The following is a 15,478-nucleotide window of genomic DNA, read 5'->3' as shown; positions in this document are numbered from 1 at the left end:
CAGGCTGCGGGGTCTGTCCCAGGAGCAGGGCCAGGCTGCAGGGTCTGTCCCAGGAGCAGGGCCAGGCTGCGGGGTCTGTCCCAGGAGCAGGGCCAGGCTGCAGGGTCTGCCCCAGGAGCAGGGCCAGGCTGCAGGGTCTGCCCCAGGAGCAGGGCCAGGCTGCAGGGTCTGTCCCAGGAGCAGGGCCAGGCTGCAGGGTCTGCCCCAGGAGCAGGGCCAGGCTGCAGGGTAGGCCAGCAGGGGAGCTAATGTGCCCCTCGCTATTCAGATGATTGCCTTGCTGCCCTCCTTGAGGAGGTGGCCGCACAGCAGGAGGTGCTAGTTCCCCAGGTTGGGAGGAGGAGGCCCCCCCCACATGACCAAACGTGTCTGATAGGCGGTGGTGGAGATGGTGAGCTCCCGCGATGTGGTGCACCTGAATCCAGTGTCGCAAGCGCTTCAATAATTTGTTGCACTCTGGAAGGGTGAATACTCTGTTGGCATTGGGCATTTACCCAGCAGGTAGCCTTAGCCTTTGAGGCCCCCCCACCAAGTCTTACTGTCGTAACTGCATTGAATCACGTTGGGCATTTTTCCTACACTGGGTGGGCAAGCAGATGGTGACCATGCTTACATCAGCCTGAGTGGTTCATGGGGAGATGAGTTCTCCCCCGCACCATGTGTTGCTCATGACTAGTCTGGGGACAACCTGCAGGAGATGCAGCTAGGCGCATACTCAGAACTCCAGCACATGTCCTATTCACGGTGATGAGATTGTGGAAGGGGAGCCTCAAGGTGTCGTGGCCAAGAACCCTCGACACTGCACGTAGTTGCGCCTCCTTGCTATGGGAACAAAGACCGTGTGTTTCCGAAAGTGTTGGACGCACAATGTGTCCAAGGTGGCCATTGTGGGGGGGGGTTGGGAGCAGGCGTACTATCTTTGTCTGAGTGATCAGCAGTAGTGGGGAGAGGAGGCACTGGAGGCCTAATATGGGCCACTGTGGTTGGGGTGCAGCGTGCGCGTGCAGAGTTCATGTGCAAATTGTCGTAATGAACGGTGTTCTCTCTTTCTCAGGAGAAGAATTCTCACAATGCATGTGAGTGTTCGCGGACTGGAGGCAGCCAGGCGCAGTAGATGATTTTAAGCTGTTTCGAACAGGAGGCTCTGGAGCCTGAGAGGCGCCATGCGCCCTGGTCAACTGGTGTCAGTAAGGCTGGGGTGGAATGGCCAGGTATTTGAGGTCCACAGTGAGATCCACTCTCTCCCCACCACCCATATCACTGATGATTGTTTGCATCGTTATTGTAGCAACATTGCTCGGTCACAGACTGATAGAGTCAGAGGCTTGGGTCATAGACAAAGCTCCCTCAGCCCTTTGAAGATACGTGTGTCAAGCACCTTCCACAGTTGTCTTATTCCATTTCTGACCACTATCCCCATGGCCTTGTATGTCATGGCATTGCAACTGCACATCCAAATACTTATTACATGTTAGGAGGGTTTCTGCATCTACCACCCTTTCAGGCAGTGCGTCCCACATTCCCAACACACTCTATGTGCAAAAGTTGCTCATCACATCCCATGTAAACCTCATGCCCCTTACCTTAAATCTATGCCACCTGGTTACTCATCCCTCCTCCAAGAGGAAAAGTTCCTTTCTGTCGACCCTATCTATGTCCCTCATAATGTTATAAAGCTCGATAGTTACCCCTCAATCTCCTCTGCTCCAGGGGAAATAACCCCAGTCTATGCTATGTCTCCTCATAAGTCAAACTCTCCAGCTTAGCATGCATCCTGGTCAACGACCTCTGCACTCTCTCCACTCCAGTCACATCCCTCCTGTGAAGCACTGATCACAGCTGCACACAGAGCTATAGCTGTGGCCTAGGCAGTGTTTTCTGCACTTGCAACATGACCTCCCTGTTCCTATATTCTATTCCTCTGTTAATAAAGGCAAGTATGGCATTTACCTTCTTAAACACCTTATGTACCTGTCCCGCTACCTTAACAGACCTGTCGTCATGCACAGCAAGGTCCCTCTGATCCTCTTTACTTTCCACAGTCCTACCATTCCTCGTGTGTTCTTGTGCCTTGTTTGTCCTGCCCAAGTGCATCACCTCACACTTATCCACATAACATTCCATTTGGCATTCCTTAGGCCATCTGACCAGCCCGTCTGTATCCGCCTGTAATATTAGGGTCTCATCCTGACTATTTACCACTCCACCAATGTTCGTCTCCATAGGTTCTGGAAGGTTGAATGCATAATGAGCCGGGGGAAAGGGATGAAGTGAGTCACTGTGTGGACGCCAACTGATCCACTGTCCTTGTTGTTCATTTCAGCATCATCAGAGCCTGTCAATCAGCAACAATTCCAGATGCCCCCCCTCACACCTGAGGGCCCTCAACTGTCACCTGCGTCACACCATTTTTGCGAGACAGGCACCAGCGCAGATACTAGCACCTCAGTGGGCATTGCAACATTGGCTAGTGTCCCGGGGCACATTGGAGAGGGCACTTCACATTCGCTGGAGGAGTTGGCAGAGACAGAGAGTGCCCACGGTGCCAGCAGTCGGAGGACTGCAGGGGACCACCAGGTACATGCTCAGTCGGTGCCCATGATGTGCCTCTGGAGTTGTTCGCGATGCAGCAGCTGCAGGAAATGTGGCCGGGTGCGCGGGAGCATCTGAGAGTGTTGCACAAGACGATGCGTCGCTTGGTGTCTGTGGTGGAGGAGTCCACGCGGAGCATCACTGATGCAATGAGCCTCATGTCAGAGCATCATGCTTCCTCCATGGAGAGAGTGGCGACTCTCTTGGACAGCGGCTTCCAGGAGAACAATCGGGTTCTCCTGGGGTTACGCTCGGACCTGCAAGCCCTCACAGCGCCAGTGGCCACAGCTGGTCAGTGCCAATGTGGGAGATGGTTTGGGCTTCAAGCTTCCCAGCTCGTTGCCCATCCATCCAAGGTGAGCAGGGAGGTCTGAGGCGACCTCACGTTGGCGGAGCAGCTGTCTGGCGTATCTGCGGGCTCCTCTCGTGGCGCTCCGGATGAGGGCAACAGCTGCTCCGTCCCTATGTCAGTGAACGTTGCATCCGGTGAGGCTGTGATGACTGGGGAGATGCCAGCTGTGGTGGGGCCAGGACAGGCTCCACGGGCCCGAGGACAACCGCCAAGGTCATCGAGGCCAACAGGACATCAGAGTCAGCAGCTGGTTCAGATACCACTCCAAGCGATGGGGTCAGCACCTAGACGTAGCACCTGCAAAAGTAAGCATAAGGCGCCTTAGGCACACCACGGGTTTCTCACTGGTGCTTCTGTATTGGCCCAAGATGAGGGAATTATTATTTGTATATGCTTGAAAAACATTTTGGTTTAACTTTGCGTGATCTTCTAATGATGAAAATTAAATCCAGATGTGTTACCATGGCTGAGGGTGGCTCCTTTGTTCTGCATTTATATGTTTTATATACATGTCATGAGTGTTTGGGTGGACATTGAGGTTTATGTCCAAAGCCCTTAGTTGCAGCTAATGAAGTGGCAGATGTTGCACTTAGGTGCTGCGTGTGGAAGTGCCAGTCAAAGCTGGTCCTCCTGATCCATTTGTGTGGAGCTAACTGAAGGTTCGTTGGATTAATGTGTCCCTGCCTCCCTGGTGTAGACCTCGGTCAGCGTCTACCCCCTCATCGTTCCCCTGTGCTTCCTCATCCTCAGACTCACTGCTGGACTCATCGTGTGCAGCCGCAGCCACTGCATCAACATCTTCGTCGTCCACTGTGTCCCCCCCTTTCCAGCGCAAGATTGTGCAGAGTGCAGCATGCAGCCACTATCACCGAGACACTGAATGGTCCAGGCATCGGAAGAGCATCTTGAGAAGACTGATGGTTCTCTCTGCCACAGCTCCTATTGTACCGCTGCTCAGCTTCTGATACTGGATGGGGAGAGGCGTCATAAGCCACCTTCTGAGGGGATAGCCCTTGTCACCCAGCAGCCACACATCCAGCCGGGCTGGAGCACTGAAGAGCCCCGGCACCTGGGAGTGTCTGAGGATGTAGGCGTCGTGGGAGCTGCCTGGGTACCTTGCACAGACTTGTAGAATCAGCATCCTGTGATCACACACTATCTGCACATTCATGGAGCGGAAGCCCTTCCTGTTGACGAAGGCACCGGGCTCACCTGCTGGCGCCTTGATGGCCACATGTGTACATTCTATAGCACCCTGGACACGGGGGAAGCCAGCAATGGCCGCGGAGCCTCTGGCTCACTGTGTCTGACTTGCCTGGTCCCAATGGAAGTGGATGAAGGTCAATGCCCATCTGAACTGAGCGTCCATGACCTGCTTGACAAAAGTGTGGACAACTGATTGGGATACACCGCAAAGATCACCCACCGACCCCTGGAAGGAGCCAGAGGCATAGAAGGTGACTGTGAGCTTCAGAGCCACTGGCGTGGGGTGTCCACCCACACAGTTAGAGGAGATCTCAGGCCCAATATCTGATGGATGTAATTGACTGTCTCCCTTGACAGTTGGAGCCTCCTTCGGCAAAGCACCTCAGACATATTGAGGTAGCTGCTTCACCGCTTGTAAATCCTGGCAGCAGGATAGTGGCGTCTTCTGCAGCCCCTTCCACCTTGGACTACCTCTTGGTCCTGCGCTCCTTGTGCCTGCGCAAGTACTCCCAAAAGTGGCTCCCCTGGAGGCTGAATGTGTACTCCTGGCCTCCGCCTCCTTCTATCCCTCCCTTCCTCCTCAGAGGAGCTGCCTCCAGTGGAGATGTCAGAACCCACACCCAGGCTAAGGGAGGCTTCTGGAAAGCTGCAGGCCCGATAAAGATTCCTGAGCGCTGGGTGCTGACCTGAAGGTTCAAAGTACATAAAAAGCTGCCGGAATATGTTCTGAACTACTGCAGATCACACAGGCAAATTTGAAATACTTTCTCCAATAAATATCCCACAAAGCAGATTGACGAGCTCACTGAGCCCTCTTATCCTGCCCACGGATAAGGTTTATTAAAAAGCCTCTTACCCGCCTGCCCATTGCGCCGAGCCGAAGATAGCACAGGCGCCTGAAAATCAGCGTCGATTGCTGATTTAAGGACCTTAACTAGCCCGTTAATTAGTGGCGGGCGTGCATCGCACTTCATTGCTCGCCCTAAAATACCGTGATGGCACGGGGTGATGTCAGGGCGTCATTTTACACGCTGATGTGTGGGATCCGCACAGTGTGCATCGTTCACTCGACTTATGCAAGAGGAAGAGCCCCAGTTGTTCAGAATTCAGCGTGGGTCAGCTTCTCCCAGTCTTCAGAGTTAGAATGTTTCCAAGGGTGTCACAGCCATCCGATGTGGACTCTTTCTCCTTGTTAAATAACTTAAGAATGTTTATGGACACCAAAGAGCGGGCAGCTTCTTCCTGAACCTGCTTCATTCAATTAACCAATGAGAATGAATCCTACCCTGTAAGCACCGAATCAGGACCAGGCTTCTTTAGATCCAGCCAATGATCAGGCTATCCCACCATTTTGCTTCTGAAAATAAAGATTTAAAATCACCATCGCTGAATCCCCCACTATCAACATTGGAGGTTACCATTGACCAGCAACTGAACTGGAAATGGAATAGCTGTCTAAATGCTGTGGGGATAGTTGCAGGTCAGAGACTGGGAATTCTGCAGCGAGTGACTCACCTCCTGGTTCCTAAAAGCCTGTCCACCATTTACAAGGCACAAGTCAGGAATGTGATAGAATACTCTCCACTTGCCTGGATGAGTGCTGCTCCCACAACACTCAAGAGGCTCAACACCACCCAGGACAAAGCAGCCCACTTGATTGGCACCACATCCACCACCTCCAACATTCACTCCTTCCACCACATGCAGCAGTGTGTACCATCTAAAAGATGCAGCAATTCACCAAGGCTCCTTCCACAGCATTTTCCAAACCCACGACCACGACCATCTAGAAGGACAAGGGCAGCAGATGGATGGGAACACCACCCCCTGGAAGTTCCCCTCCAAGCCACTCACCATCCTGACTTGGAAATATATCGGCCGTTCCTTCATTGTCCTGGGTCAAAATCCTGGAACTCTCTCCCTAACAGCACTGTGGATGTACCTACACCACAGGGACTGCAGCGGTTCAAGAAGCCAGCTCACCGACATCATCTCAAGGGCATTTAGAGATGGGCAATAAATGCTGGCCTAGCCAGCAACAACCTCATTGCGAGGGCTTTTTAACCCATTTGCTCCTCCCTCTGCTAGGGGTCTCCCAGTTGCAGAAGGCAAATCACCATATCCTTTCCCCAATGCCCAATCTGAGTCAAATAATTCCATTGCTCTGAACAGGGACATTTTGTCCAGGACTTATTTTATCAGAGAAATTGCCCATGGCACTTCCAGTTTGAAAGCTCTTTGACATTTACAGTTCTACATTGTTTAGGTCCTTCATGATGAGAATAGTTCCCGAACACAGTCGTGCTGGGATTATTTGAAGGCAAAATAAGGGCTTACACTTCATGTAATGTTGCAAATGTGGCATTGATAAGGCTTGCAAGCAGTTAGTGAATATAGTCTGCCGGTAGTTCCGGCAGTGAGTGGGTCAGGTGCAGTGTAGACTTTAGATTTCCATGCCTGATTTCCAAGAGATTGTAGGGCTCTGATTGTTAGACCTGCTGTTTAAAAACAGACCAAGTTGCACTGTTACAGTTTTCCCCCCTTTGCTGTATAATGAATATATTGTGTTTCTAAATCTGGAAGCAAGGATCATTCCAGGTAAAAGGAGATCAATAGACAGTGAGCATTAACCCAGCCAGAGTGTTAATGGAGGGCCAGTTTAAGTTTCCTTCTATACTCATTGTGCCTTACATATGGAGGTGACAAGCTCATGATTCTGACAGGGTGAGATCAGGTAGACCGTTAGCTGACAGTACTGGGACTTGGGGGCTCAGATTTAAGTTTTTATGCAGCAAGGGGTAATGACCTGGAACTCGCTGCCTACATGATGGAAGCAGAGATGATCAATGAGTTTGACAGGAAACAGAGATGATCAATGAGTTTGAAAGGAAACAGAGATGATCAATGAGTTTGAAAGGAAACAGATGATCAATAAGTTTGACAGGAAACAGAGATGATCAATGAGTTTGACAGGAAACAGAGATGATCAATGAGTTTGACAGGAAACAGAGATGATCAATGAGTTTGAAAGGAAATCCATGGTCACTGGAGCAAAATAAACTTGGAGGGCTTCAGGGATAGAGCGGGGGACTGAGACTGACTGGATTGCTCCACAGAGAGTCGTCATGGACTCCACAGGCCAATTGGCTTCCTCCTGTGCCATAGTGACTCTGGCTGTATGAATGAGAAGTGCTTTGCTTTGGAGCATTATTGAGAGTCCACATTGGAGTGATATAAGTTGAGCCCTGTGATCAGTCTCTTGCTACAAGATCGCTTAACAGAATGAAGCAGCCATCCTCTTCAGGAGCAGTCAAGGTGAGGGGAAGATATTTATAAATCAATATGGTTCCATTTCTATTTATGGATACTATTATTTGACTGCTCCTCAAGTCTTTGGTATCTTCTGGCAAAATGAGATAAATTTCTTTCAGCAATAGCATGTCTACTTGTTCCCTTTGAGGTACATGAGCATTGTCTTCTCTTTGATTAGATAGTCAAATCCTTACACATTGCAGGAGATAATTTTGAGCCAGGATGGCAGTAGGAGTGTGTCTATGCTTGGTTGTATCCAAGACTGCATCCTGTAATGAACCATAGTGACAGTTAGAAGGGAGGCCCTATGAATTACCAGGGTACATCACTGCAGCAGGACCCCCAGGTAAGTGAATTAGTCATTGATTTCCTAGTATATTGTTCCTGCCCTTCTGCCCCGGAGCAATGTTTTAACTGGGATTTAAGCACAATTAATGTGTACACATCAACACATTGTCCCTCTCCTTATTCATTTCCTCTTGATCTTTCAATAGGCTGCGTGTGCTGCCCACGCTGTGCTTGCGCAGTCACCACCGACCCTGGTATTGGAAATATTACAGCGTCGGCAGCATCAAGTTAACACTTTTAACAACCCCTCCATCCACCCCAAACCTCTCAGATGGCTGGAAAGAGCAAGTGGCAAATGGGACCCACTCGCCTGCCCATCCTCAATCCTAACCCCCAACTAAAATGACACATCACGTTGGTTAGAAATTTATTGAAAGATGAACTATCAAAAGAAATGGCTGGGGAGAGAGGGAGAGAGCTGGAGAGACAGGGAAATGGCCATGGCCTGATTGCCCGTCCACCGTGGGCTCTGGAAATGTGGAATTGCTTGAAATTTCAGACCAGCCACTAAATTGGTTAAGAATTTGCGGCTTTTTTTGGTGGTATAAATTCCTAATTTTTTTTGGGGGGGTGGGGTGTGGTGGGTGGTGGGTTTGCATGGGCAATGAAATAAAGTTCATTATTAAAAGTTTGAAGACTGCTGAAATCTCAGAGCTCTGAGATGCAGAGGGATCTAGGTGTCCTAGTGCATGAATCACAAAAGATTAGTCTGCAGGCACAGCAAGTAATTAGGAAAGCTCGTAGAATGTTGTTATTTATTGTGAGCGGAATTGAATACAAAAGTAGGGAGGTTATGCTTCAGTTGTACAGGACATTGGTGAGACCACATCCAGAGTATTGTGTACAGTACTGGTCTCCTTTTTTAAGGAAAGATGTAAATGGGTTAGAAGCAGTTCAGAGAAGTTTTACTAGACTAATATTGGGAATGTGTGAGTTGTCTTATGAAGAAAGGTTGGACAGGTTAGGCTTGTATCCACTGGCATTTAGAAGAGTAAGAGGCGACTTGATTAAAGCTTTTAAGATCCTGAGGGGTCCTGACAGGGTGGATGGGGAGAGGATGTTTCCTCTTGTGGGAGAAGCTAGAACTAGGGGTCACTGTTTAAAAATAAGGGGTCATTCATTTAAGACAGAGACCAGGAGATATCTTTTCTCAAGAGTGTCCTGAGTCTTTGGAACTCTCTTCCTCAAAAGGCGGTGGAAGCAGAGTCTTTGAATATTTTTAAGGCAGAGGTGGATAGATTCTTGATTACCAAGGGGGTGAAAGGTTATCGGGGGTAGGCAGGAATGTGGGGTTGAGGTTACAATCAGATCAGCCATGACCTTATTGAAATGGGGGAGCAGGCTCGAAGGGCCAAGTGACCTACTCCTGCTCCTAATTGATATGTTCGTTTGAAAAGAAGCTATCCCTGTTTGAGGGTGGATTTGGGTTTCCTGCAAATGACATCATTGGATTCTGCGCACGCACTGATGAGCGCGCACTGGCAGAAGCACTGTTGGTGGCCATCTTGCCTTTGGTGGCAGGAGTTATGCCTTTGGAACTTAAATTTCTGTCTGTCGTTAGGCTGTTGGACAACGGTGGCCTTCGGCTGAACCATAAATCTTTGCTCAGTGTTGTACAGTTTACTGGTCACACAGGATCGGTGGGGGAACTTGCCTATCAAGTCCTAATGTGTTTCAGAGACTTATGACCAGTTGCATTTAAGGTAATATTTCATTGTACAGGTATCAGGCAGGAGTACTGCGCCTTGGGTGAGGAGATGGGGGAAGGAGAATGTAATTCCCTGGCTCCCACCTCGCCTGCAGTTGGATATTTCATGGCTTTCTAACCACCTTCTTGTAGCCTTGGTATCTTAAGTTGTTAACTGAGTTGCTTTCAGGCTCTGCGGGGAACTGGGATCCAGTGCAACCTGGTGGTGGCTCTACTGTGAATTGTAGGTGTTTGAAGTCTGATGAGTGACAGATTGACAAAAGTGGCACAGCTTCCTTGATCTCCTGGGATCTCAAGGGAGCAGGAGAGGAATTTTCCACAGTACTTCTTCCCCTAATAGACCCTGGATTTTTCTCTGGGGTTTTGTCTCTGCCCTCTCCTTGGAAATTACCTGGTTGCTGGAGACGGGTAGGAAGTGTCCAATCACAATTCTCCAGCTGTCGAGAGTGTAGGATAGGCTTGATGGAACAGTTTGCTCATGTCCCTCACCTTCAAGTAATGGATGTTTTTGTGTGCAATGGAGTAATTTAAAGGTAAAGTACCATTCCCATAGTATTGAGATGGCAGTGACATTACAGGGATACACTGTTCTTCAGAAGGTGAGACGGTGGTATAGTGGCAGTGTCACTGGACTCGTAATCCAGACTAATGCCATGGGGACGTGGGTTCAAATCCCACCATGACAGCATTGTCCCACCATTAAATGCAATTAATAAATCAGGAATTATAAAGTTAGTCTCAGTAATGGTGGCCATGAAGCCATCATCAATTGTTTTATAAAACCCAGTTCGTTCACACCCTTACCTGGTTTGACCTATATGTGACTCCAGACATGCAGTAATGTGGTTGACTCTTAACTGCCCTCTGAAATGGTGTGGCAAGCCACTCACAAGGGTAATTTGGAGTGGGTAACACATGCTGTCAGTGATGCCTACATCTCATTAAAGAATTTTTAAAAATCCCATCCTTCCTGCACCAAACATTAAAAGAAAAAGCTGCGGATGCTGAAAATCCGAAACAAAAACAGAAAATGCTGGAAAAACTCTGTGAAGAGAAAGACAGAGTTAACGTTTCGAGTCCATATGACTGAGTTAACTCCCTTTCTGTCTCCACAGATGCTACTAGGCCTACTGAGTTTTTCCAACATTTTCTGTTTTTGTGAAAAGAGAAATAGCGTTTTCAGTTGCCAGAGCACAGAGTTACCACCTGACTAATATTTCTGTGTTTCTTCTACAGACGAGACCCATTCAGTCCAGATTCCTACAGAGTCGAAACCTGAACTGTATAGCACTTTGTGAAGGTAGGAATTTTCTTTGCTGCCTAGCATCTGAGTGTACAGCATTCTAGGCTATATTAATAGGGGCATAGAGTAAGAAGCAAGGAAGGTATGTTAAACTTATATAGAACAGTAAATTGACCTCAAGTAGAGTATTGCATCCAGTTCTGGGTACCACACTTTAGGAAGGATGTGAAGGCATTAGAGAGTGTGCAGAAAGGATTAATGAGAATGGTTCCAGGAATAAGGGACTTCAGTTACATAGATAGATTAGAGAAGGTGGGACTGTTTTCCTTGGAGAAGAAAAGGTTGAGAGGAGATTTAATAGAGTTATTCAAAATCATGAGGGGTCTGGACAGAGTGTATAGGGTAAAACTATTCCCATTGGCAGAAGGATCGAGAGCAGGAGGGCACAGATTTAAGGTAATTAGTGAAAAAAAAAGCAACGGAGACGTGAGGAGAAACTTTTCATGCAGTGAGCGGTGAGGATCTGGAATGCACTGCCCAAAAGTGTGGTAGAGGCAGGTTCATTCGAGGCATTCAAGAGGGTATTGGATTATTATCTGAAAAGGAAGAATGTGCAGGGCTACGGGGAGAAGGTGGGGGTGTGGCGGGGGGTGGGGGGGGGGGGGTGGGGGGGGGGGTGAACAGGTCCTTCAGAGAGCCAGCACAGATATAGCAGGCTGAATGGCCACCTTCTGTGATTCCTCAATGGCATATACGTATCCAGAGGGATTCCAAAAACTACCTTCCTGTTTGTTAAATAACCCTTGAGGCCAGTTAGCTCAATTGGCTAGATGGTGTGGCTCAGAATAATGCCAACAGTGCAGATTCAATTTTCGTCCTGGCTGAAGTAGACTTTGGACCTGCCCCTGAGAGTGGTGTGTGTGGCAAACCAGGGCTACCAAGAAACCAGTTTAGGTTGAAACATTAGCAGACGATGAGACAAGGACCTGGCTTCAGACAGAGCACATGTGAATGAATGAAATAATCCCCCACCCCCTAACTTCTCTCACTAGTGAACTCTCAAAGATAGTGAATGAGGGACCTCTTTCCAAGATTGTCTTGTTTTCTAATATTCACACTCTCTTCAATGTTTCCCCCAAACGCAGAACTGAAATTATGAACCTAATATGAGGAATCACAGCCAGTTACCAATTTAAAACTTCCACCAATTCAAATTAATCAAGGAGAAAGTAATGGCATAATTGTTTGCCTGTTTGGTACAGCCCATTCTCAAATATTTACATAGTTGTTAGAAAGCACTATTCCTGAATAAGCTTATTATTAATGATAGTGTTGGCTAGGCTGAGTGTTCAGTGCTGGTTTTTTTTAAAGTCATTATGCAATTTTTTGACAGCTACATAATAGTGCCCTTTGCTGTAATTTCCAGATTTCTGATGTGAATGTGATACGCTAGCGAACTGCGGTAATTCACAAAGCTACATAAGGAAATAAGAACAGGGCAACTTGCACTCACATAGGGTCTGTAGTTTAGCAAAGCAATTCCCTGGAGCTTCACACCAGACGGGGAGGTGAGAGGAGAATCGGCATCATACAGGAGTTAACACAGATATGGGGGAAGTGACTGAAGGTCCACACAGTTGTTGAGACAGATTTTTGAAGAGGCTTTTCAAGATGGATAGAGATGCAAGAAAGCTGAAGGTGTTTATGAAGGCAAGCCAAGAGTGTTTGTGGTGGCTAAAAGCTTGGTGTTGGGTGGGAGGAGGCTGTGCATTGTAGGGCTACGTTGAAGAGCAAAAGATGCAAACTGGGATGTGAAGCTGAAGGAGATGGAGTCAAGTGAGGCCATGGAGGAATTATGAGCATGATAATTTTGAGGTTAATGCTTTAGGGGACAATGCTTCAGGGGAGGTCAGTCAAGACAGCAGTAATAGATGAGCAAGTTAGTACAGTTTAGAAAGCAAGCAGTTGCAGCGCTCCAGATCACTCCACAAACAAAATCTGGCCATCATTGGATCTCTGGAAGCACATGTGTGATTGCAGGAAATTCATGGAGGAGTATCATTTTTATAGTGGGGCCACACCTACTTTAAAAATCTCTGGAATAAAGCATTTATGCCAACCCTTGCAACTTTACTAACAATGTTAATCATTAAGAACAAAACTGCTGGAAGAATGGTAGTCAATTAGTTGTCTCCCAGCAATATCTATTGACTTGAACTTTGCATGACATTAGTTGAGATTGTCAAAGAGCTTGTGGTGAAACAAATTGTCGGTGAGACTGAATACAATATTCCTTTTTAACCAGTCCCTTGGTGATTTTTATTTTCTATTTCTTAGTTATAACTTCAAAAGATCTCCAGAAACATGGGAACATCTGGGTCTGTCCTGTGTCCGATCATGTCTGCACTCGCTTCTTTTTTGTGTGAGTAGCATGAATAACATGAGGCTGAGTCTAATCTTGATGATAATATTGAGTTTGCCAAGAGAAATTAGTTTGATTTCAAGATTATGCTTAAATCAAGATTTCCGGCTAGGAACTGGGAGTGCTGTCAACCGGTCGATGCTCCTTTCCCTCCCTAAGGTCTAAGTTAGAATCTGGACCAGATAGGTTGGGATGAATACAACATGTCACATGGCTCCTGATGTGCGATCACCTTTCAGGTGCCATATCTTTGGCATGTCCACATGCCTAATGGATACTGTAGCCCAATCATTACAGTTGTGGGCTAGTAATCTTGATAGTATGAGCTTAAATGGCAGGCTGATAAATTGACTTTAAATAGGTTGGTAATTTGTATGCTGGCATCTGATTATGAACAGGTTTGTTGTAAAAACCCAACTGGTCCAACAAGGTTGTTATATTGTTATATTATTCCAATATGATTTAGGAACTATATGTTCAGGCTTAGGTATACTTAAGTATCCAGAGTGCCACATGACTTCACTACAGTCTGAGTATTGAACTAACAGTGTATGAATCAAATGTACTTCTCAGATCTACCATGTGCTGTGGACTGATACATTATTAATTCGACACGCAGTAGTAAGTGATGTGGCACTTCAGATACTTATATACACATACGCATGAACATATAGGGCAGAATCTTCTCCTCTTTCTAGTGGCGAGCTGGAGGTGGGTAGGGCATATAATTTGGAGAGATGGTGCCATACCTGAACCCTGTCGCCTTCCTGCCTCCCCCAGAATTAAGTTCTGGGTGGAAAGGCCCATGGTCGACCTTCCTACCCCATCAACAATTGAGATCCTTAAGTAGACAATTAATGACTGCTTGGGGGCCTCATCCTACTGCCACTGGTATTAACCCAGCTGAAGCTGGGCCTGTCACCAAGCGTCGTGCAAGGCAGCTAAAATGATGCGGCCAGCTTGTCAGCTCTTGGGTGAGGGGGGCGTGGGGTGGAATCTGTCAATCAAAGGCACTCCTTGCCTGATCAAAGGACTGGACATCGGGAAGAGAGGTGGGGGGGAGGGGGGGGGGGGGGCACTTGCTGCCAACCCCCCTGCACATCTCTCCCCACGAACACTGCCCCCTCAGCACCCCCCCCCACCCCCCCCGCCCCCACCGCCACCATTACTTACCTGTGGCCTGGGTCACTATGTGATCGTGGGACTCTGGCGCCTGTCCTTCTGGCAGCAGCCATGGCCTCCCCAGTGGCACGGTTGAGCACAAGAGCCCCTGACTGGCTGGCAGCTCTCGGTAGGTGAGGCTTCTGCCCGTGGGGTCTTGGGGTCTTGATTCCAATGGAAGGCTCACCGCTCCCTGATTGGCAAGTGGTTTGGCCTTCCCGTAAAGAAGCGGCAAGGGTCTCTCTCCAGCTTTCCAGCCAGCAGGCGAGACCCCCCAATGCCTCAAAAAGATTCTGCCCATAGTTCCCAAATCACGTTGGAATAATATAACTAAAAGGCCTTTCAGGGAAGAATCCTGCCACAAATTACCTGCTCTGGCCTGCCTGTAACTCTGGTCTCACACTGCAAGGCTGGTTCTTAAATACTTTGCCCGCGTTGGTCACAATCTAATAGATAAAGGGCCCCATAGTGATCACATTCACAAATGGCATTATCAATAGGCACAAGGTTCAGTGTTAGTCCAGTTTAAAATGGGTTAACACCTTTGTCCGTGCAGTATTGATTAGAAGTACTTCAAGCATTAGGCTGATGCACTGTTGTACAGAGTTTCTGCTTTCCAACATTTCCTTAAGTATAAGTTGGCTCTTGGAATTAACATCTTATTTCTAGACAACAGTTATATTTGCTCATGACATTGTCCTTTGCAGGTATGAAGATGGGCAAGTTGGCGATGCCAACATCAATACTCAGGATCCCAAAATCCAGAAGGAAATTATGCGTGTGATTGGCACTCAGGTTTACACAAGCTGAGTCCCAGAGGGATGCTTAAGAAAAATTCCAAAGGATTCCCCATAGACTTGAGACCTGTCACAATTGTTCCCAATCTTCCTATCCTGGCTTTTGCAAGGAGTCTTTATAAATATTTTCAGCAGAAAAGCTTTTTTTTAAAGCCAGGATAAGAGAGAAGTCAGACTTAGTTTGTCCTTCATGATGCATCAGTGCTGTAATGGTGTTTTTTATTTATATATATATATTTTATATATATATATATAATATAAAAAAAATTGTGCTTTTTTTGTATGACTGTATTGTGTATGTTTGACAAGAAAATATCATCCGTTTCATTAAATTATG

At 47.6% G+C, this 15,478-nt stretch overlaps 1 protein-coding gene across 1 annotated transcript in view; it reads left to right on the top strand.

Annotated features, from left to right (window-relative positions):
* The window catches only part of LOC121272058 (protein mono-ADP-ribosyltransferase PARP6), a 95,280-nt gene extending 80,108 nt beyond the window's left edge, over nt 1-15,172 (top strand). The window contains exons 21-23 of the mRNA XM_041178468.1: nt 10,755-10,818; nt 13,099-13,183; nt 15,052-15,172. Coding sequence (XP_041034402.1) covers nt 10,755-10,818; nt 13,099-13,183; nt 15,052-15,154 — 252 coding nt within the window. The 3' untranslated portion in view covers nt 15,155-15,172. The remainder of the gene's footprint in view (nt 1-10,754; nt 10,819-13,098; nt 13,184-15,051) is intronic.
* The last annotated feature ends 306 nt before the right edge of the window (nt 15,173-15,478 follow it).

Source organism: Carcharodon carcharias, chromosome 32 (genome assembly GCF_017639515.1).
Source record: "Carcharodon carcharias isolate sCarCar2 chromosome 32, sCarCar2.pri, whole genome shotgun sequence".
Classification (NCBI taxonomy): Eukaryota; Metazoa; Chordata; class Chondrichthyes; order Lamniformes; family Lamnidae; genus Carcharodon; species Carcharodon carcharias.
This window is presented reverse-complemented; position numbering and strand designations above follow the sequence as displayed.